Here is a 24,427-nt window from a genome sequence, read left to right as displayed (position 1 = left end):
GGATGCTGAGACGTTCTCGGTACAGTTTTAATTGAAGTATTTATGTTTTTTGGCTCAAAGCAGGAGGAACCTGCTAGCGTGGTGAGCTTTGCTCAGTCAAAAGGGGAACAAGCTACACATTCCAACAACTCTAAATCTGTCTTAGTGCATGTTGTTGTATTTCATGTAGTCATACATATGTAGTGATGAAAAGTGGAAAATGTCATTTTAGGAGACGATAGCTTTTGCTGAGCTAAACCATGTCAGCACAGAGCATTTCTTAGTTTTTAGTTCAGACAACGTTATTGTCTCCAGAGAGACTGCACATGCTACTCACAGGATACTCATGTGGTATTGGGTGCTTTAACAATATATACATGGTAGAATTATATCAATACAAATGTGGGTGGCTGCATCACTTCCAAACGTTTTCACCACTTTTGTATAATGTTTGTGGCGAAACAGCCCTGATGTATTTAGCTGGTTTGTGTCACAGTCAGAACCCAGAGCACAGCGGTGCCTAGTCGCACACTTCACATCAAACATGTCAGAGAACATCAGAAAGGAAACGTAGCGTGTTTTAGTGCGACTTTTCGCCTGTAAATCAAAATACAGCAGGATGCGCTATTTCATGACAATATAGTGCCACACACAGCAGCAGCACGAGTAAGCTCTTCAAACATCAAAGAACAACAAGGAGGCTTATTATTTAATCATAGTATTTCTGTAAAATATTGGATTATTTTTTACACTTAGTGGCACAAACGTTTTATTTAACTGTACTCTAACTTGCCTTTGTAATAAATTTGTTATTAATGGTTTGTATACGTCATGTGATTTGCCTTTAAGTGTAATGATCTTTTTTTTTCTTCTAAAAATGACTTTTATTTTGAAAAAAACAACATTCCGTTTAAGAAATGATCAGTATAAGTATCTATAACGTTGCATTGTTAACAAAAATAATCGGTATCGTATTGAATTTAAAAAATTTGGTATTGACTGAACCCCAAAAAAACTACATGGAACAAACGGCAACAGCGATAACGACAACAACAGACTGCGTCAGCTGTCCTAGCATCCTTGGTCAAGGCAATTCATAAGCACTATCTTCAATGAACCCCAGCGTGAGATGTATTGGTGACTTTTTAGCGTAGAAGACACAACATAAAAATGTACAGTAAAAAGTACAACATTTCCCTCTCAGCAGTAGTGGAGTAGATCTATAAAGTAGCAGAAAATGGAAAAACTCAAGTAAAGTACTTCAATATTACGCTTTTCAATGCCATTCATCCCCAGACACACATATTTTAACCAAAAGCTTCTGTGTGGCTGCCCTACATTAATCAGACGCCAGTGATGCCCGCTAGTTAGTTTCACTCTAACCCCTGAGTAGCCTACATGTATTTACTTTCTACTCTGACACAGACAATGGTGTCGATCAATGCTCAGCTCTGGGAAAGGAGAAGACAAGATGAGGAGGCTGGGGAAAAAAGAAAGGGGTTGGAGATGATAGGATTAGCATGATGCTGATCCTCACAAACAAAAACATACCTAATCCAGTTCAAAGTGCTATTAACATAGAAATATGATCTTTGGGTCATTCAGTGGAACCTAGAGGCTCAATCTAACAGCACAAACACCGAGCATAATCATAGTGTGACCATACTATTATTGTATACAGATATCATTGTAAAACACACATTTTGCTTATGTTTATGTGCTTTTTGAGTCATAATTAAAATCCAAAATGTTGCAAACTCAAACACAAGATAAAATAAAGAAGGTGTATATTCATTTTTGTTAATTATTTATTTATATACACTGGCAAGGGAGACAAGTGAGGAGTCACGGAGAAAGGGAAACAGAGGGTAACAGAGATGGGTAGTATGAATTTGCTTTTTACGTGAACACTAATTACTTCTATCAACATTCATTAACAGATGTTTTGTGATCATTCTATCCTCTTCTGTATTTTCAGATTGTAGTGTGGGTCATTTATAGCAACACTTAACCTGATTCTCATGTTTGACTTCTTGACAGATCATTTATACTAATGCCCACTGATGTGCTTTTAAAACATACATTTTTGCTCCCCAAACTTATTAAAATGTGTGTATATATATATGTATATATATATATATATATATATATGTATATATAAATGGATCAGGGGAATCTGATTTTTTTTCAAGGGGTATGCCCCTGAACCCCCCAACATTGTTGGACCTGTATTTGTGAAATACCTCACACAGCCATAGTGCCCAGTAGGTGGCGCTTGACTGGGAGTGAATTTTGGCATGCAGTAGTTCTCAAGCCATGACTCTTATCAGGCATGTCAAGTTTGGGGCAGATTAGACCAAGTACAGTCGAGTTGTAACAGCTTGGTGTATAATGGTGAATCGAAATTGGCCTACAGATGTCTTCAGGCCTTGAGTCTCTTCAAAAAAGAGATATTTGAAAAAGATCTGACCATGTGAAATCAAGTTACATCAATTTGAATGAAGCATAATCAAAGTCTTACATTTTTAGATTGGATGTGATTAATCTTCGAGGAAGAGGATGTAAAAGTTACACTACCTGTAACTTCCTGTTACCACTGGGTGGGGCTATAACTATGATTCGAAATGATCATGTACATGTCTTCAGGGTGAGAATGTTATGAAACATGTACACATAGATTACATAATGTACAGCCAAGTTACCACAACTTTCGGTTTCATTTTTGATCTTTTAATAACTTTTAATTGCAAAGGTCTGAAGAAGATATTGACTAAATTTGAAGTCAATTGGGTTAAATATTAAGGAAGAGTTCGTTAAAGTATAGCGCCTCGAAATGGTAAAAAAAAAAAACGACATTAAATTAAAAATGGCCGACTTTTTATTGGGTTTACAAATAGCTCCAACGGGCTTTTTTGTATGTCCCATCATGTTACATATACCGACCAAATGCCATACAGATAGGTGAAACCCACAGCGGGGCTACTCGATAGGTGGCGCTTTCGAGCCATTTTGTCCGACCCGAGCAGGACACTCATATCAGATCGCTATTTTCGCTGAGTCTGATTTTTGTGCTAACTTTCACAAGATTTTGAGAAGCCCAAGCACCTTGTTTCTTCTCCGAAAGAGATAATAATAATTATTATTATCTACATTTTAAAACCATTAGAAGCACAATAGGCCCTCCACTCCGACTTAATTGGTGATCGGGCCCTAATGATAATAATAATAAATATTTGAATTTCAACAAGTCCTCCACTCCGACTTTGTTGGTGCTCGGGCCCTAATCATTTTTGTGATTTCAATGGGGCCTTTGACCAAAGTCATCAGTGCTCGAATCCCAATAATAATAATCATTAGAAGAACAGTAAGTCCTCCCCTCAGACTTCGTTGGTGCTTGGGACCTAGTAATAATAATATAATAATAAACACTAGAAGAACAAAGGGTCCTCCGCTTCGACTTCGTTGGTGCTCGGCCCACTATTAACTTAAATGTAAAGCTGCTTCACGTGCAGACAGACCATAGTGCCAACATCTCTGCATCAAAATACATTCGACAACAAAAATAACATCTGCCAGCAATAACATGTCCACTGGTGATCCGTGGAATAGATAGTATTAATAGAAATAGGAATTGTTGAAGTGAATAAAGAGAACCGATACAAATAAAAGGACAGAACTATTAAAAATAAGAATGTATAAGTAATTTTACTGTTGTTGATGTCATACAGCATGTTAGATTATATAAAGCATGGAAATATAACTTCAACATTTGAAACTACATCCATTAGAAAGGGCAGAGGTCTCCGGGTTGACCTCCGCCACTGGCGACCTCGTTGAGCTGCGTTTCTAATCAATCGCATAGTTTTTACTTCAAATTTCGCGCTATGATTGTATATATATATATATGAGCAAGAGGGTCAAAGTTAAAGGCGCAATGTTATGACGAAGTAGTACGTCCCAATTGTGTGCATACTACAGTACAATACTGTAAGAGTAGCTGCAGGACGTACTGATGTAAAAAGAAGGAACAAAAGTTGGCGATTTGGAAAGCACCGGAAGTGTTTCTGTAGCCGGAAATGACGCCATATGTTTGTCGTCGTTGCTTGCGGACAGAGGAGAAGCTACGTTAGCTTAGCCTTCTCTCGCCAGCTCAACATTTAAACACGTAGAGTTTCCACTATAGCTGTGATGGTTTGACCAAACCTCCAGCATTCCTTAATCCTGCAAGAGGAGTATAACGGTATTTTTAAAACGACGGAGCGGCCAAGCGAGCCACCGAGTGTAGGAAGGATGTCCAGCCGTCTGGCCTTCCAGACCCAGCTGGCCTCCATTATGGAGGTCCTGGCTAACGCAGCAGTGGCGGAGATATGCAAGCTTGTGGACGACGACTATGCGGTGGTGAGTTTACAGATGTCTCAGTGCCAGAGAGAGAACAAAGGCCTGAAGAGGAAGCTGCATTTGCTGGAGCTGAAGATGGCCCGGGGAAACGCCGAGCGGAGGCTTCGGGAGAGTGCCGTGAACGGTACCCGGGCGAGGGTGCAGATCCACGGCAGCGACAGGCTCCGAGAGTCCTCGCTTTCCTCCGGTAAGATGACGATAACGATGCAGGACAGTGGATCACTTTAACGTGAAGTATATACCCAGATCAGTCTTTGCATTCAAACACACTATTCAATGCTATTTTTCCTTCTGTATTTCCAATAAGTAGCTAAGCCTCTGTGGCTCAGCGATAGAGCGGGCCGTCCTCCAAACCCAAGTTCTCCGTGACTGTGAATAAGTTAAGGGGCCGGGTGGGCAGGTGGCACCTTGCATGGTGGCCTCTGCCATCATTGTATGACTGTGTGTGTGAATGGGAGAATGATGGTGACATGTGTTGTACAGCGCTTTGAGTGGTCGGAAGACTGGACGGCCTCTGCAAGCCTGCTCACCGTTTACCATAACTGTAGTTGTTGCATAAGGCTAAGCTCAGCTTTCACGTGAGAGGGAAGAAGAAGAACAACAACAACCACCTAAGTTCAATGTTCGAAATTAATTCGTACAGATCACTATTAGTAAAATAAATTTTGGTTGAAAATGGTCGAAACCATCAAAATGTGGCTCCACCTCACTGTATGTCACAGTGACCTGACTCTGGAAGATGACATGAGAAGAGGCAGCAGTCACTAGTCACTAGACATACCAGTCTGTGTCATAATGTCCCTATACATATTCATATATCCGTGATATTCAACTAACTGACTTCAAATTTCACCAAAAATTTGGCTCACCAGACACTGCCATGTTTAGAAATGGTCTCAATGCATATTTCATTAAAGGTATGACTATAAGCCCACACTGTCACTAACTGCACTCCATTCATAAACATTGTCAAACTTTTAGGAAGTTAAAATAGATGTCAGAGAGAAGCAGACAGAGGGCTCTACACTGTGTGTTTGAAGCTGAAGCTGCTGATCACAGTGTAGATGTGAAGCACCACATCATCAGGAGATCGAGACAGACGACGATGGAATAAAGGAACAACACTATATATCCACTGATACGATCATTAAAAGCCATATAAGCATGTGTAGACATTCAGTACCACCAATAGCTTGCGATGCATAGAAGTGCTGACGCTAGCTAATTGTTTGCTAACATTGTTTGCTGCAGGGTTTTTTGTAGTTCTAAACATGGTTTTTGAAACGTATCTCCTTCTGACCTCTCCGGGTATCAATTATCAGTACAGCATGTGCCCCAGGCACTACGCTTAACCATGAGCACATAGGAAAGGCTTTGAAGGCGGTAAGGGGGGTGCAGTGGTTACCACTGACTGAGCCAGTGCCAAGTAAATTGCCAAATACCTACCATTTACTGAGTGAAGTTTCTAAAGCATTAAGAACATAGACTTCACTCCTCTTGTCCTCCTGTCCTCCTGGCTGCTTAGTCTCAGCCAGCAGGGATGAACACATTAAGCTAAACAGTGAGACCTGAGACAGACAGATTCTGTTTTAGCGTGTTTGTCCGATCATGTGTGCTGTGCTTGTGTGAACATAGCGGCGGTGGATGACAGACTGCGGACGGATCCGATTGAATTCGTCTACATGTTAATGCTCGTTGATGTATCGATAGCAGCGGCGCAACAGACCATTGTTGATCCGTACGGATCCCCCTCATGGTTCGGCACGCATGTGAAACACAAATTATTTACACAGTTTAATGTTAACCAGCACAGTGTGAGATCAAGTTTTACAGACATATGCAATCAGGACATCAGCATATATATTTTTCTAGTCTCCAATCTCTGATAATGATAGTGTGACGAATCAGGGACGGACACGTCATGACTGCTAAGAATCAATCAAGTAGCGAACGCGGGTATGGGCGTCATCGTTTCTAAATGTATCCGTTTTCGACCGTCCATACGACGCAACCCGGCGTTTTCAAACGTATCCGTCCTCGGGAGCGTTTTCAAACTCCTCTGTTTTCGGTGCTCAGTGTAAATGTAGCAAAACGTATGCGTTTTCAAATGGAAACGGAGTAGTGTGGACATGGCCCGAATTGTGGGTGTTTTTATATTCCTATACAAATACGTATGTTTTTTTTAATACGATAGATCCTGCTGGTTGGCAGCTTGTTAGTGGTTATCACCTCTTAACTGATAGATGGCTGTAGTTCAAAAACGTAAAAAATCATCTTTCTTTCATCACATGCTCTCCCTGCGATGTGTCCGGACACCCCATATATACTCGTAATAAGCTCCCCAGTTGTGTTATTATCTAACACGCAGGGACATTCAGATACCTTTGGCAGATGTTTAGGTCTAAGTCATTGAAATGTATTTTTTTAATTACGGATACTTTTTTTACTTTGTAATGATCACAAAAGTCTGCCTTTGAGTACGGCAATTGTGAATGGTGATTGAACCTATGGGTTATTTTCCTTCACATATTTAAAAGTGCTGTATTTATGAATGTTATTAGCTGCCTGTAATCATTAACACAGGGTATGAATAGGGTCTGTTATTGTTATTATTTTAGTTGTCCTGGTTTGTATTAATTGTGACGGGGGGGAAGGTGCGCGCCGACAGGGGAAGCAGTCTGTGTTTAGTGGACTCAGAGAGCACGATTTGCCGGTGACAGCTCAGCAACGGACCAGAAAGGAACTTTCCTGGGATTACACAGCGGGAGTCTGCACAGGGTTTCGGCACGAACTACCACCAGCTAAACCGGCGGTGGTGAGGTAGCGTGTGTTCAACGGATTAAGGAGCCGCGCCTGTCATTGACTTTGCGTCTTGGATTGATTTTGTCATCGGACTGTTTTGCGTTACGTTAAGAAACTTTGGGACTCGGGGTTCGAGCTACGATTTGTAAATGTTTGGTTTATTGTGCCGGAGTAGAGCGGGAGCCTCACGGTTGTTTTGTTTTTCTGCATCCCGTATGTTGAATGAATTTGACTATAAAATTATATAACTGGCTGTGTGGTTTCTTTTGTGTCTGATGTGGTCTGTCCTTATAGTGAATCATAGAGAAGACCTTTCAGAGTGTTTTTTGTACCTTCAACTGTTACGCAGTCAGACATAGTAAATATAATTAGGTGAATTGTTACAACTAATTCCGTTTATGTAAAAACTATATTGCTCTAAAGTGGCGAAAACACACGTGTATATGTGCCAGGTTTCGTTTGTTTGTTAGCGTCCCTTGTCCCTCAACAACAACAACCTGGGAAATGGCACAAAATGGAATCCTCATCACAGCATTGTTCCATGAAAAGTTACGATTTTGGTAACATTTCATCATGAAGTTCTTCATAGTACTGACCAGAATAAGACCTTTCTTCATTCTTCAATTCTAAACGAAAAAAATAAAAAAAAAGCTATTTGCAAAAAACAAAATTGGTCAGTTTTTTGATTCCGACCACAAAAACAGAAAACGTCTCTGTTCTCCATATAAACGGATTATATCTCAGTACCCTGACCTGGATAAACACTCCATAGCAACAATTTGGACACTTATTTAAAGACAACTGTGTTATGTGGAATACACATTCAGTTTTGTATTTTCCCATCTCTGCTTCCACTGCAGTAACACTGGCAATACTGACCATTGAAATGTACACTGTCGGTGTTTCCATAATAGACATTTTTCTTGTTTTTGTGCAGTTGGTGCCTTTGAGCAACGGATGGCTGTGGCCCTGTGGTCCAGTAGAGCTGCTGCAGCGGTCGCAAGCGGCGAGCCGATCCATTCTGACAGCATGCAAACTAAGGTAAGCCCTCAGCGATGTAGTCAAGGTGGCCGTGACTTGTGTAGAAAATCAAGCACACAGGGATGGGACGGGTTGGCTGCCGAGCAATCCTACATGGAGCATAACCCTGGAACTTGCCTCTAAACAACAGAGGGTTGTGTTTGTGCAGAACTAATCTACTGTAGCTACATGAATCTAAAAAGCAGCCTGCTCTTTGCTGACCGAGTGACAAACGTGCCTTGTTGTGCAGTCTCCAGATGTGGAGCTGGTGGAGCCAGAGGCAGTGCTGGTGAAGGAGGAGAAGGTGGAGGCTAACATGTCACGAGTTGAAGAAACGGTGGAAGACGTGGCGATTATAGGAGATGATGGTGAGTACTCGCCCACTGTCTGTAGCATGGAAAACAGCCGAGCACTGGAAATTGACATTGAATACTCAGTCAGATTCCTTTTACTACTTCTTTCCTCGTTTTAAAGGAGCACTCCACTGATTTTACACATGGTCTGAATAAAGTCTTCTGTAGCCTTAGAGGAGTTAATCAAGTCTGAGAAAATATACCTTTTTTGTTAGACATACTTTTTGATGGTAAAATGTGTGAAACCTCTCATGCATAAATTGGTGCTTTTGCTAGAAATTAAAAACCGTGGCCATGTTGCATAATTTAAAAGAGAGTTTTTAACCATTCTATTCTTTTCTTTTTTTGCCCCACACCATCTCTCTGAAGGAATGGTGGAGTGTGTCTCTCGTGGACCTGCAGGACAGAGACCCAGCCTTGAACTGCAGGACACCCAGTCCACTTCCAGTCAGTCCCAGATCCAGAGCAACAGGACGAGGCGTACCGGCAGCAGCAGAGGAGTGGAGGTCAGTGACTCCTCTCCTCTCCTTAAATGTGAACGCATTGCCTTTGTTGAGGGCAGAGACTCACTGCAGGAAATAATAAACCCCCACCAGTATATTGATGGCGGCAGCAATGATTCACAGTTTGACGTGTTGTGTGACGACAATAAAAGCGCTGACGCGTTGGTTGGGGAGTTTTTTGACAAGCACTCTGTGGTTGAAGTGGAAGGAATGAGGTCGTCTTGTTCATACTCGATGGCGGCGACAGATTTCCCATCAACCTCTTCCGGTGTTAACGGCCGCTATCGTTACGGTCCCGCTTTCCCCCCGTCCCAGCCCTTCGCCGACAGCAGCAAAGTGCTCCGTCGACCGGGCTCCAACGAAAGACTGTTTGTTTGCAGTTACTGCGGCAAGGCTTTTAACCGCCCCAAGAAGGTGGAGATTCACCAACGCGTCCACACGGGGGAGAAGCCTTTCAGCTGCTCCACATGTGGGAAGATGTTCTCCGAGGCCGGGAACCTGAGGAAACACGAGAGAGTTCACACCGGAGAGAAACCATATAGCTGTGGTATATGTGGCAAGGGATTCGCCTGGATAAGAAACCTGAAAACACACCAGCAAAAGAGCCACCCGTAACATTCTACTGAAGAGGAGACCTGGGACAAGAGCTGAACTGTCCTCTTACTGGAAATCTGCTGTAGGATGTAATAATCCAGCAAAGACTCTATGATGGCAGTAAGAAAAATACACTCTCTGCTCAACAGAATGAAAATAATTTGTAAAAATAACCTTAACCTTTTTTTAAATGTGACTTTGTTTTTAAAGAGATAAATAAGAATAAGATGTATTATTAGTTCCTCAACCAAACCATGCTGAAGTGAAGCAGCTTTTGGACAAACAAATTCTGATACTTTATTTACTTTTTGAAAATCTCTCTTCACAATGTCTTGGTCTTTTGAAGTTTTCAGACTGAAAAGTGGAGACATCTTTTTAGTAGCGTATAGAATGTGTAGTATCGTCCATCCAGGATGATGCTGCACTCGCATTTACATTTTCTGCTGGAGTGGATACTCGTTGTCCTGGGCCTCATTTCCCAAAAACCTTTTAAAGAAGGAGTCTGTATTAGTATGAAAGAATCTCATGTGCAGACTCAAGCCCACAATGTGTTAGTGTATGTCGAAGTACTTTCTGATTGATGTGAAAAAAAAAAAAAACTCACAAATATATAGTTTACTTTTTAAAAAGGTTCAGTAATTGCTTGCAGCTGGTCACTGTAGTTTTTGTTAGAATTCATTAAAAAAAACTCTTGGGGAAATTAAATTGTTTCACTCGTTATTTTTATTAGACGCACAGAGGTTGCAGAGTGAATTTACATTTTATTTGTTTATCACAAATCACACATTGGCGACAAAGAGCATTGCAGTCCAGACATAACCAGGATCCATGGAAACCTCGAGGAAAGAAAGCACAAAGACTCTGAGGAAGTACCAAAGTAGTAATGTGCATGAATATATACAGATGGAGAGGAAAAGGAGGAGCGAGAGCAGCTCAGTGTGTGCTAGGATGTCCCCCAGCAGTCTAGGCCTATAGCAGCTCATCTAGGGGCTGGAGTAAGGCAAACCTGAGCCGGCCCCAGCTGTAAACCTGAGCCGGCCCTAACTACAAGCGTTATCAGAGAGAAAAGTGTTGAGTGTGTCAGCACAGTGTGTGTGTGTTCACGGTGCAACAATGTGCTCATTGTGTGTGACAATTGCCATTAAACTATGGTGTGGTATGCATCTGAACCACCAGGCCTCCACAGCACACTCTCTTTTAGCCGTTATATTAAAATGGTTACTGCCACATTTTTAAACACACAGGCTGAGCCAGTGCTGTTTAGGCACACGTCTCTTAAGCTCAGCTGCCCTTCAAACTTAACCACAAATCAGTTTGTGGCTCAAAATTTGCCGTCTCCTAAAGAAGGCGGCGCAGTTTAAAGATTACAAATTGAACAAGCGTCGCTGGCTAGTAGGTGAGAGGTGCACTGACTGGTGGAATGTAGTGGAACCATTGGTTCCACTACATTATGTGTTGGGAGATTTTAAAATGGGTTTCTCAAGTGATCTGTGTGTTACACATTGTGTTGTTTTCATTGGTTATATAGTTGGAATAAATAATTACACGTGTCAGAATTCAGCCAATATTCAGTCACTTACTATGTCTGGAAATAGTATCCATGTACTCCAAGTAAATGTTTGAGAGCATTGTTACTCTGTGTATATTCTCAGACATTTCACATGCAACATTTCATTTAAAGAATTAAATATGCTTGTTACCACTGAAAAGTCTTGTTAAAAAAACTATTTTTAAAGAATGAAGTTGTCATGACTTTGAATATCAGAATGCAATCTGATTTGTATTGCTGCTATTTAAAGAAATATATACGTCGGTCTTATTTCAGCAAGATTGAAATAAGAAAGAAATAGACGTATAGCTAAAAACAAAGCTAACAAAGATAGTTGGAAATAAACAGAACTATTATACACAAGTAGGTGAAAGCAGTGGTGTATATAAACCAACACTTTGTGTTTACACAGGTCAGGTGTTTCTGTAAATTGTAAACAATACAAAAACAATGGAATATATTTTGGCATGCATTGGGTGGTTATGCACATATGTATAATTATGTCTCTATAAACATGCTAGTTTTATATTTGACAATGTTGGATGCTATGTACATCTTAAAGCACAGTGTTAAACTATATTTAGAAACTAGGTCTGTGGATGTATTAGTGGAAAAATAGTTTTTCCCTCTGAACCCTCTGGGATTGAAAAGCATGTTTTCTTTAAACAATCGCCAAAACTCCACCGTTTGTCATACTCGGAAGCTGTAAAAACCATCATCTTCCCTGAACACATGTGACACTTCCGTCAGAAAAACAAAAAGCCCAAAACGAAGCTTAAAATCATAAAAACATGACTCATTTAAAATCTCGCCACAATTAAACCTTTTGCTCTAACCGGATCCTGTAAAAAATCATGAAATTCTCCGCTACTCGTCACAACTGGGAAGCCATGACTGACTTGTCAGAGACCAACAGTCACATGACAAAAAGTCTGTGAAACTTCGACTGCACGGCAGGCTGCTGAACACAGAGCGGAGAGGAGAGGACAAGAGAGGCTGTAAAAGATATATATATATATATATATATAATATATATATAATATATATATATATATAATATATATATATATTATATATATATATTATATATATTATATATATATATTATATATATTATATATATATATTATATATATTATATATATATTATATATATATATTATATATATTATATATATTATATATATATTATATATATATATTATATATATATATTATATATATTATATTTATATATTATATATATAATATATATATATATTATATATATAAAGCATGTGGAGTCTCCATGTTTTTTTTTTCAACTATGGGTAACTCTTGTGGTCACTTGGAAACATCCACGTTCCAGTGTTTTTCCAATTTTTGTAAAATATATTATCACAGAAATTGAACTTGCGTTCTTTTTTTTATGATTTATGGCATGGTAACTATGTTTGAGTTCTCTACCTCTAGCCATAGCTGTGCTGTTTCCATAGAGGTGCAGCGCTTTTATTTTGCAGTGAGCAAACATTACTGATTTTACATTTTGCTCTCAATTTACTGCTCGACTTGGTAGAAAAGAGTAAACTTGTTCGACAACATAAGACGGAATATTCAATGACTGACAAACAGGACAAACGCGTTAACACAAGTGATTTTCCGTCACTGACTGAATTGTTTTTACCGATGGCGGAAATATCTTACTCTGCAGCCACGCCATCATGTTTTGAATGAAGCCGCTTCTTCTCAATGCCGTTTGCACTCTGCTTTGTACATGTGCAGAACGAGGAGGAGCCGGTCGTCGTGCTGGTGAAGATGGAGGAGGTGGAGCCGGCGACGAGGACTCGGAGCCAGTCAGGCCTCAGCATACAAGAGGGTGAGTGGACACATCCGCCTTCCATCTGAAGCGGTGATCACACTATTAGCACACACCTCTGACGTCACCAGAGATCTGCTGACTCTCCGTACGATACAAAGTGTAAATGCCAGTTTAGATGTCTCTTACCAAGCATGGCCACTTTGTATTTTGTATTTGTTAGCAATTTCAAAATAAAATGCCCTCTTCCTGTTCAGTGGCAAGGCAAATTAAACATTGTGAAAGCAAACTACAACATGAGCACAATATCAGCAATAAGATACCAGCGTATTGCTTATGTCCATATATTTCTCATATAGAAATCAAATACTGTAGTCAAGTCCAAAAGATGCTTGCAGAAAAGAAAAAACAACCTCTTACACACTGAAGGATGGACTTCATTTCCTGGCAGCAGAAACTGTGTATTTCTCCACCTTTGAGTGTGAAAGAGAGAAGCCACTAAGTATAAGTATCTTTGTCTCCAGGTTTGGTGGAGTCGAGCACCGATGACTACAGAGCTGTTTTGCCATTTGATGAAATCACACAAACGTCCACCAATCAGCTGTGTGACCTGCAGGAGTCTGGGCCGGGCTTCTCAGAGGTCAGCTATGGGCGTTCTTCACTGTGGACCAATGGGGGGGGTAGTTATTGTCATGAAGATAGCCTCCCGGGGCCGTCCTCTCACTGCGCCCCCCTCTCGTACCTGCCCACCGCACTCATTGGAGCAGAGCCGGCCGGTTCTGGGAGGGGATTGGCTGTTGAGAATTCAGCAGGAAAGGGGTTGGTTGTTGAAAGCTCTAGGGGCTTCCACACCTCTCTGTCCTTTCAGCAGCAGACTCCTGTTATCAATCTGTCAGAGGAGTCCAGCCCCATTCAGGTTTTAGGTCAGATACAGGGGCCCCAGCAGTTCCTGGACCCAGGTCAGAGTCGGGGTCAGGACAGTTGCCGGGGTCAGAGCAGTGCTAACATGCAGCAGAACATCCCCAGGAGGAGGGCTTGCATCTGTAGCTTCTGCGGTAAGGGGTTCACCTCGCCGGCAAATTTAGAATCCCACCTCAGGACTCACACAGGAGAGAAGCCCTTTGGCTGCAGCATCTGCGGCAAAAAATTCTCCCAGTTCTGGAACCTGAAGATCCACAGGAACATCCACACCGGGGAGAGACCATACCAGTGCTCGCTCTGCCCTGAGAGGTTCTCTGACCCAAGCAACCTGAAAAAACACCAAAAGAGACACCACCCACAAACCTACGACATGCAGCCAGGGACATCCTAGACAAAGACCTAAACATGTTGTTATTATGTATCAAAATCACACAAAGAGGCGTAAATAACAAGCCTTACATTTTAAACTCAAACCGCTATTGAAATATACAGACAGCAGCAAGATAACGACTACATCCGGCCTGGAGCCAAAATATTCTATATGGAATTTATTTTCCAACCCCAGATGTCCACAAGTCCAAACTGACATCTGACAGTACAATTTTAAATGACAACCATCTTTTTACATACATATCTCTATATTTCTCTAAATTGCTTGTCAATTCTCAAACAATAGCCATCACAAACAAGTTGAGGCTGGTCCCTAACTGTTAAGGAGGGATGGAGTTACCGGTACTGTAATGGCTCGCGTGGTAAATTCAGCCTGTACACATTTCCAGCAGAGTGACCCGACGGTCATGTCGTACTCACTACTCTTTTTAGAACACGTTCTCTTAATTACACAACTGTATTCAGTAACTGATTCCAGTTGCTTCTACTACAACATCTTTTTGAGCGCTACTTTCTATGAAACTCCTGGACGGATGTTTCACATTAAAAGCCCACCGTGAGCAGGAGGGGCAAAGCTGAGCTACTACAAGGCTTTTAATGTGAAACATCCTTGCAGGAAAGGGTGGGTGTCATTGAGAGAAGAAATTGATAATAATTAGTGCATAAAACAGTGAGCAGCAGTGTTGTGAGTATGACATGACCCTGTTGTTGTTTATCATGTATATGATAATAAACGTAGGGAATTATAAATCAAGGTCTGTGGCTAATATATGTGCCTGTTGCAGATACAGGCTTAGATCTCTGACGTGGAGGTAAATAAGTGGCACGGCTTATGATTTTTTAATTTCTAGTAATTGAAGAGTTGCAGGGCGGTTTTCGATGGTTGTCATAAATACCAATCTACAAAACAAACGACAACTCACAGCCACTGAGGTAATCAGACATTTGGGACAGAGTGGTGAGTTCAAACACTGTTTGGAGAAATGTTCGGTCAGCAGCTCTATTGATGCATTAAATGCAATATTGTGTGCATTTTTTTAATAGTATTTTAATCATGTTCTTCCAGTGGAAACGCATCCAGGATATGCAAAAGCATTTCTCCTGTTTTATCTACAAGAATAATAATTCTCTTCTTGAGGAATGTGTCAGTGTGACGATCATCATGTACAAAACAAGCTATTGTAGCATCAACATACACTGTCAATGTAACACGAGCTTTTTCAATTGTGTCACAATTTTGTAACAACAATCCTGCTTAATGTCCACAGTTTGTGATGTAAATCATTAAAACATTTTTTTTTTTAACTAAACATGTGAATTTGTGTTTTTATTATAAAATCATACATTGCAAAATTGTGACACAATGTTCTCATAAAAATCTCTTAACTCATACAGTACATTCTTCTAATTCATAATAACCATATGTACAGATTACCTTGAACGTCTGTATTCCTCAGTCTAGAATTCAATTTCACTACATTTCTGAAGCACATACATTCTTTTCAGTCATTTTTGCACTTCCACCCTCAGGAGGATCTTTCAGCCAGCATTGTGGGGTGTCATCCAAACCACCTTCTGGGCTTTACAATCCAAGTCTTGGCTGAAGTAACATTTTTTTAATTTTGTATTGTGTCTACGGTTGTATGTTAGTGGTTCAGATATTAAAGATGTCCAGCACATTTAACAATCACAGACGGTCACATTAAGAACGTTAAGAAGCGCTGAGGTATTGGGACAGTAACGGCCTTTGTTAGGGATGTAAGAACCCATGCAGACATGCACTGTATTCAGTCACGTTTACGCCTCAGGGCTCGTAGACCAATCATCAGAGGAATCGCTTGGTTCCAACCTCTTAAATCCCGTCTCACAGTGAGAATTAGAGCACATTATACCTCAACACTTTATTCCCCTTCTTTCAGCGTGAGCTGTTAAAGTAAAAATATACATGTACCAACACTGAAGCTTACTTATAATATCATATCTTGTTTAATTAATCAGAACACTAACATGACGTAAAAATTACAATTTGTGGTTTCACAGGGACTGGTGTGCGCGAACAATTTTTTGCCGCAGTGACTTCATGGTTACAAGGTTCCTGTATTCATTATTTTACAAAACAGGTTCAAACAATGAAATGTAAGTTGGAGCCTCTTCTCACAACACACACATACAAAGGCATGGGAATTTTTCCTTCTCAAGTTTGACTGGAAGGAATGTTCACCCAAAAACAATACAAACTATATACAATACTCGCCTTCCTAGGCTCCCGATGGTCCCAGAGATGGCGTAAAGGTGGAGCGGAGTGCCCGAAAAATGAAAGCATAACAGTTCAAACAGACTGACAGATTCCGAATAAAAGACAGCTAAAAAAAAGTTTATAAAACGTCTGAAAATCGTACTGAAAATTCCTGTGCACATATTTGTTTAAGAAATCCAGCTTTTTCTGAGCTTTCTTTAGCGGGGAGGAGATGTTAGATGACCGTGACAGGTTCTCAGTGATGATTCCTGCTTCATTCTTTAAAAAAAAAAGCACTGATTAAAAAATATCTCCAACCCAGATGAAAACGTGAATACACAATCTCAGCCGTTAGCGAAAAGCAGTAACGTAGGTTACCAAAGTAAGCTAATCAATAAGTTAATGAATAATATATAAACACTAGCACTAGCTGTAACTGGTGGGATTAGTTTGGATTTCTTTCTTTCTTGAACACTCCCGTGTGAGGTAAAAGTACTGTTTCTGTCAATGGAGTCAGGTGGCTTTGAAGGGAGCGGCTTCAGTTCCCAGTTTGGAAGGGCTGCAAGTTAAAGCGGCTGACACACGGACTACGGATACGTGTAAATGGAGCAACGTCTCCATGCAAAAACATACGTCACGGGGGGAAATTTTGAACTTGGGAAAATAGCATTTTGGCGCTAAAACGTATGCACTTTGACCAAAATATTTGAATGTTCAGATTTGAATACATGAGGAGCACTAATAGGAAGCTACAGAATAATAACAAAAAATAATGGCCCTTTAAGGAGCCCCTGCTTGCACCAAAGTATATCAGATGTTTACTTTACCTCCAGCTCCGTACTTAACGCACAGACAGTGGTAGGACAGAATTCAATCTGCTTTCTCATCTAAATCTTGGTAAGAAAGTGACTCAGCATATATCTCAATATGACAACTATTTGTTTAGATGTCCATCAAGTCCTGAGTGAGAGATCAATGTCATTAAGAGTCTTAATCTGTCTTAATCTCTTTTGCTCACTGTCCCCCGACCTTCCTCCTCTCCAGTCTGCAGCTCCTCAGTCGACGCCTGTGGTATCGCAAGACCCCAGCAGTACAGTGGCAGTCCAGCTGAGGGTACCAGACACCAACACGCCAGCCAACCCCAAAACACAAGAACAGCAGAGGTCCAGTAACGACAACTCTGAATACTCTCTGTTTGAACTGGAGACCTTCTTCACCCGCTGGGCTCCTGATAGTGACTCTATGTCGGCCCGCAGTGGCCCTTCATGTCCGTTCACCACTGATGACTCGGCAGAGTGTGACCTGGATGGAGTTATTATTGTGGAGACCGAACCTCAATCCGTGCTGCAGCCACCACAAGTCTCACTTTCCACAGCAGTGAGGATGAGCAGAGGGCCGAGTTACTCCTCCGGTCCGATCCAGCCAACTGTGTCACAAGGTGAGAGATCGTCTACTCTTACATTTGTAGAGTCCTGCCGTGGTTTAGGATTATTCATCTTTGTGTGTCGTCTCTTTTATTTGTTTACGTGTGCCGAAAAGACTTCCGCAAATACACCGGTGTTTCCTCGCTCATAGCTCCTCCGGCAAGCCTCCTCGATCCTCGCTCTTCGAGACTCATTTTAGGAATTGGCATGTCCTTCGAGATGGAGCGCTGAGATCCATTTCAGACTCACAAGCCGGAGGATCCGAGAACGAGGAATCGAGGAAGCACAAATTCAGGAAATGAGTGAGGCCCCTCGGCCCGGATGTGACACACTCACCCTGAACACTCGGCCAGGGACGGTAAACATTTAGAGCTTGTATCTTTTCAAGAGCGTCACCTCTCTGGAGCTCTGGGCTCCTGCGGCTGCAGATACACCTGCAGCCTCTTCTCCGCTGCAGATGTATTACCTTTCTTTTGTTCCATTCTCACACAGTTTATCAGGACTTGTGTTTACTCTGTAATGGAAGCGCCTTGAAATGGTGCAAAGTCCAATACTTGTGAGAAGAAAGTCCAAATAAAATTACAGATTTTTTTAAATTCACAAAACCAAATAAAACTTTGTTACAACAAGAGTAAATATAATTTGTAACTTCCACCCCTGGTTGCAACAGGGTATGTAATGTCTCAGAAGATGAAGATTACGCTGACTCTCCACATTTTAAAGTGGACCTGGAAGTATTTACAGACCAGAAATAGACCAAGAAACTGAGCAGTGAGAAGATACATTACAAACCAGGGAGTTCAGTTTGAAGCGGTTCATACTCCGAAGAGGCAGGAATTTACAACTCTGGGAAGTTATGGCTGCAGTGATTTGCTCCACATCTTAACTCATGCAAAGTAATCAGTAGATTTAAGCAGTGGTGGGCCGTCAGGGCCATCAAGGCCTTCTCTGCTGGCCTAGACAGAATCACAAAGTTATAGCTATTTTATAATTTTATAACTTTTCTTAAATACACTACCGTATTTTCCGCACTATAAAGCGCACCGGATTATAAGGCGCACCTTCAATGAATGGCCTATGTTAGAACTGTTTTTATATATAGGGCGCACCGGATTATAAGGCGCATAGAATAGAATAGCGTCGTAAACGTGTCTCTTGAAAGGTGCCATTTTGGGGTCTTTATACACACAAGTGATGTTGGACTAGGAGTAAGCACAGTACCGGTGTTTACCGCGGTGCGGCTTTGTAGTTTACCAGTCGTACTGAAACATTTTGACAGAGCGCCGTGTACAACCAGTATGGATCAACCAATTAACCAATTGATCCATATATAAGGCGCTCCGGATTACAAGGCGCACTGTCGTTTTTTGAGAAAATTAAAGGCTTTTAAGTGCGCCTTATAGTGCGGAAAATACGGTACATGTATTATAATTTTTTTTCCCATTATCTTATCTTCTCATTGCACAGCTACTGTCTTCCTCAGTTGCTCTGCTTCCAGTGCAGCTTGTTTTAAGTAGAGCTTTTATCCAATCAGATTTCCCCTCTGTGTCTCTAGGTAAGAACAGAGGCCCGAGGCCTGCAGACTCTCAAGTGCTCCATGTGCAGTTTAAGTGAATGGGGACGATATTGTTGATTGTCATAGTGTTCAACCAATCAGATCTTTAGTTTGACATGTTGGGCGTATTCTTTGTATTATAGTGCTGCTATAGAGTCCTGGGACTTTATATCAGCAATGCCTCTCGTCCAATCCCGTTATTGGTCTGAACTAACTGTTGTATCGATTTATTGTAGAATGTGGACAGAAAAGCCCCGTGTCATTTTTCAGTAAATCGGAGAAAACAATCTAATGAATGTGTGCTGACTCCTTGTTTCTTTTTTTCTGTCTGGCTCCAGAGACTCCCGTGTCCATACCCGTGTTGATGCACGCTCCGTCCTCCCAGCCTCCATGGAGCAAAAAAACAGTCATGATAGGAAGTGCACAGGCTCACCTGCAGCGGCATCGCGACAGGAACAGGGTTCCTCAGCAACAGCACAGCGTTCCCTCTGCACAGACCACACTGTCCACCGCCACGGCCGCCGTTAGTAACACCCACAGAGCTGACAAAACAAGTATCTCTAGTTTCAGTTCAATCAACAAGATCATGAGCTCCACAGCGGCTCCATCGTTCAGGGGATCCACAGCGGCGTTGGCCAGCATCGAGGTGGCCATCGCCGCGCGACACCGAGCCAGCCTTCTGGCTCACCACAACAAAAGCCAGACGGACAGCATTGCGGCCTGCGAACAGCGTAGAAAGAGCTACATATGCCGAGCCTGTGGGAAGGCTTTCTCCGGCCTGTCCAATCTGGAGGCCCACGAGAGGGTCCACACGGGGGAGAAACCGTTCCGCTGCGACACCTGCGGGAAACGCTTCTCGGAGGCCGGCAACCTGAAGAAGCACCAGAGGGTTCACACCGGGGAGAAACCCTTCAGCTGTAACCAGTGTGGGAAGAGGTTCGCTTGGATCTGCAACCTGAGGACGCACCAGCAGTCCGCCACAGGCTGTGGACTTGAGGTCATGGGAGGCCTCGGACTGGGCTGATCACAGAGTAGTTAAACTGTGAGTTAGGGCTGGGCGGTATACCGGTTTTAATTTCCCGTACAATATGAATTTTTCATATACCGTCATACCGGTGTATGATATAATATATAATATATATATATATATATATATATATATATATATATATATATAAATAACTAAAGAAATAAACCTAAACAACACCTACTAACAACTAAATCCTACAGTCTAAACCCTTTTTCTCTCCATGGAGGGGCTTAGGACCCAGGGGAATGTAGGTGAAGGAAACAGGAAGTGACGTAACGGAAGACATGCCACACAAACAGCTGTTCACCGCTGGCTGGCCAGCCGTTTCTTTTCGGCGTTAATTAATTAATGCTTTAACGTGAGAAAAAAAATACCGTGATATACCGTGAAACCGCCAGAATCTTACAAAATACCGTGATATGCATTTTTGGTCATACCGCCCAGCCCTACTGTGAGTGGGTTAAATGTTGATAAGGCAACAATAGTGTGAAGCAGTTACCATATTTACTTAGTCTGTCTTTCATACTTTCCAGATGTTTTGTGTCTTTGATATGTGATCAAACACTGTACGACTATGAGTTCTCTGTAAAAAAAATAGACCAAACCATCGTTTTTCATCGGCTACTAATAATGTGTACTTAACATTCCCACTGACTGTTTACCAAAGTAGGTTATGTTGTGTTACAGTGGGAACTGCTGGGTTGTGCCAGGTAGTCACTGCTGTAGGTTGAGGCAGTTTGAGGTGCAGATTGATTTGAAAGTCAGCACTGCAATACCATGCAACAATTAGCCGACTTATACCACAACAATATCTGCAACCTAAACACGATATTCACTGCGATTAATCTGTTTTCAGGTGTCCTCAAGTTATTTTTCATGCTTTACAGAAATACATTGACAATAAAAGCTGCCTGGATTTGTTAGAGACAGCACATTAAAAACTATGAGACTATGATATGCTTTGGGAAATTGTTGGTAGTAATTTAATTTTTGTTAAATGGGTTTAAATGTCACCTGGTCTTCCTTTAACCCTCTGAACCCCAAGCAGTTTCGGGGTTTTTTTTTTTTTGCTCCTGTCACATTTTACTCTCTGTGGCCTTGTTTTTCACAGCAATATAAACGTCCTGCACCTCAATGGAAACACAAGCACAATCACAGCTAAAAGTAGAGAGAACTCAAAACTGTCTTTTATGAAGCATTACACGGTTATCATGCTATAACTCATGAAGAAGAAGAAAAAAACGCAAGTTGAATTTCCTTGATCATTTATTTTACAAAGATTGGAAAACACTGGGATCTATATATCCAACATTTTTCCAACAAAATAAAAGCTCTACATGCTATATTCATTGAACTATTTTGATTTTTTTCTTCTCCTCCTCTCTGCGCTCAGCAGCCTGCAGCTTAAAATGTTTGTTCGGGCGAGATTTTAAACAAGACATAGAATAGAAATACCTGAATTTTAGGCTTTGTTTTGGTTGCTTTTTCTGACGTCAGCATTCCTCGCACCTGTGTTCAAGGACCGATAAAGATAAAAATATTTTTTAAAAATCGGATAAAAATCTGGCGATAATAACTGCTTTTACAGCTTCTGGTTAGGATGAACCAAAAACCAGACGCTTATCGCTCCATGTGTGTTTATATTGAAATAGTATTGAAAGTCGGCCAGTTTAGAACTATAATATTAACAAATGTCACCGAGTAGCAGTGTCCTAGGTTTTCCCTCAACAAAAAATGTCCTTTCCAAAGTCATATATAACAACTTCGAAGGGCCAAATTGACATTTTATCAGTTGTCAAGCATGTGTCCATGGGTGGCACAGCTCCTATTACAGATGGATGTCTGTCAGAAGTCAGTTTATTTTTAGTGCTGATGCAAAAAATGATATTTTACGTGTAATGTGAAACCAAAGTTCACAAGCGTAAATTCCGCCCCTCGGAGACAGCGACATTTTATATGCGTTAAGAGAATGAGTACAGATATTTGTGTTAGTTTTATATTTAAAAAATGTACACATGTTTTGTTCAGTGAGGAGAGAAATACCTTTATCACGAGCATACGTTTTGAAGGTGAAATGTTTTATAAGGGCCCAAATAAGAAAATGTTCCTGACGCTGAGAGTGCGATGAACCTCTTGCTTTTGTAGAGATTATAATTTGGGCACGAGCAACGACCAGGGGTCGGTAAGGCCAGACTGAAATCGCTATGTAAGAGCCCAAGCTCCGACGAGGGCGGAGCCCGCGGACCTATTGTTCTTCTAATGATTAATATTATTATTAGAGTCAGATGATTCATTTTTATTTTACATTGCATAAACAAGGTGCGTGGGGTGCTGGAAGACTCTTGAATTTTGGCACACCCATCAATACTGGTGAAAATAGCTCGACTGTACCGCAAATATTCCCTCATAGTCACAGCGCCTGTTAACCATGCTTGTACGCAGGGTTTAGGAATAAAGCTGTCCAAAAACTGAGCTCATTAGTGGGCTTTGGGGGCATGCCCCCTGAAAAGTAGTTTTATTTCCCTGATCTGAATATCTGCATTTTAATGTTTGGAGACCAAAAATTGGAGAACAATAGCTTTGAAAGCATGTCAGTGGGCATTAGTATAAACAGTAATGCATGAGAATCAGATGAAATGATGCAATGAATGATCCACATTACAATCACACATTTTAGAAGAGTCTAATCACACATCTGAAAATGAATGTTGACCATGTCTAATTGTTGAAGTGAAAGCAAAGTTACACTCCTGCTCTCTGTCACCCTCTGCACTCACTGCCTGTCCCTTTGTCTGTGACTCCTCTCTCCTGACAACTTGTATTTAAAATAACTAGTGGGGTTTGGGGCCATGCCTCGCTGATCTAAATATGTGCATTTAAAGATATTAGAAAGGCAAAAATTGGATTACAATAACTTAATTATATCAGTAGGGATTCGTGTCAATGATCTGTGCAGCAGTAATACATGAGAATCAGGTCCAATGTTGTGATGAATGACCCACACTACAATCTGAAAGAACACAATGGGCTAAAACAATCACAAAACATCTGCAAATGAATGTTGACAATGTTTATGAAAGTGATGATGGCAAAGCAAGATCACACAACTGTTCTCTCTCGCCCGCTGTATTCTGTGCCTGTCCCTCTCTCTAACACTTGCCTCTCCTGCAAACTTGTATTACAAATAAATGATTACAATTACATACATTTTCTCTATTTCATCTTCGTGTTTGAGTGCACCATGTGTGTTTTCAGTGACATATTTATACAATAATAAGATGTTATTACACTATAATTATGCCAGGTGGTAAATTGAGCCTATAGGTTCCACAGTACAACCCAAAGAACACGTGTTCCTCTCTCATCTCCATCACCATCTCTCTGTTTCTCTCTCAGTCTCCTCATCTTCTAACGTGTCTCTTCCTCTTCTAAAGCTGAGCATCGGTTGACGGTCGTTACAGCTTTGTCTGTCTCGGTGTAGAAAGTAAACATATGTAGGATATAATCATTTTGTACTTTACCTTGAGTAACATTTTGAATAGTGATATATATGTTTGGTTTATTGATCACGGGAGGTGGAGGCTGTGCGGAGGGCATGCCAGCTCTTTAGCGTAAGTTTTAAACTTGGTGATTATATGCTCTGACCTTTTGAAGCAGAAAAGCCTAACCAGGGATAGGGGCCACACATCTGGCTAGAAATCCTTCAGTATAAAACACCTCTGCATTGTAACATGTTACAATGTTCTTCTTGCTTTAAATGTCCAGCGGTGAGAATACTACAAGTGTCATTCATTTGATATGATTACGATTAAGTAAAATTCAAGGGGATGATTATGTTAAATACATTCTATTTTTAATCTCTCACAATTGCTAGATAT

The 24,427-nt window shown here is 41.1% G+C and overlaps 1 protein-coding gene across 1 annotated transcript in view; it reads left to right on the top strand.

Annotated features, from left to right (window-relative positions):
- Positions 1-23,752, top strand: part of LOC142950069 (uncharacterized) — a 32,615-nt gene extending 8,863 nt beyond the window's left edge. Inside the window, exons 5-14 of the mRNA XM_076091973.1 lie at positions 4,179-4,564; positions 8,117-8,220; positions 8,450-8,567; positions 8,922-9,666; positions 11,611-11,623; positions 12,960-13,053; positions 13,518-14,301; positions 15,762-15,909; positions 17,585-17,978; positions 19,858-23,752. Coding sequence (XP_075948088.1) covers positions 4,179-4,564; positions 8,117-8,220; positions 8,450-8,567; positions 8,922-9,666; positions 11,611-11,623; positions 12,960-13,053; positions 13,518-14,301; positions 15,762-15,909; positions 17,585-17,978; positions 19,858-20,543 — 3,472 coding nt within the window. The 3' untranslated portion in view covers positions 20,544-23,752. The remainder of the gene's footprint in view (positions 1-4,178; positions 4,565-8,116; positions 8,221-8,449; positions 8,568-8,921; positions 9,667-11,610; positions 11,624-12,959; positions 13,054-13,517; positions 14,302-15,761; positions 15,910-17,584; positions 17,979-19,857) is intronic.
- The last annotated feature ends 675 nt before the right edge of the window (positions 23,753-24,427 follow it).

The sequence above is a fragment of the Anarhichas minor genome, unplaced genomic scaffold (assembly GCF_050575085.1).
Source record: "Anarhichas minor isolate MPS153535 unplaced genomic scaffold, ASM5057508v1 ptg000014l, whole genome shotgun sequence".
Classification (NCBI taxonomy): domain Eukaryota; kingdom Metazoa; phylum Chordata; class Actinopteri; order Perciformes; family Anarhichadidae; genus Anarhichas; species Anarhichas minor.
This window is presented reverse-complemented; position numbering and strand designations above follow the sequence as displayed.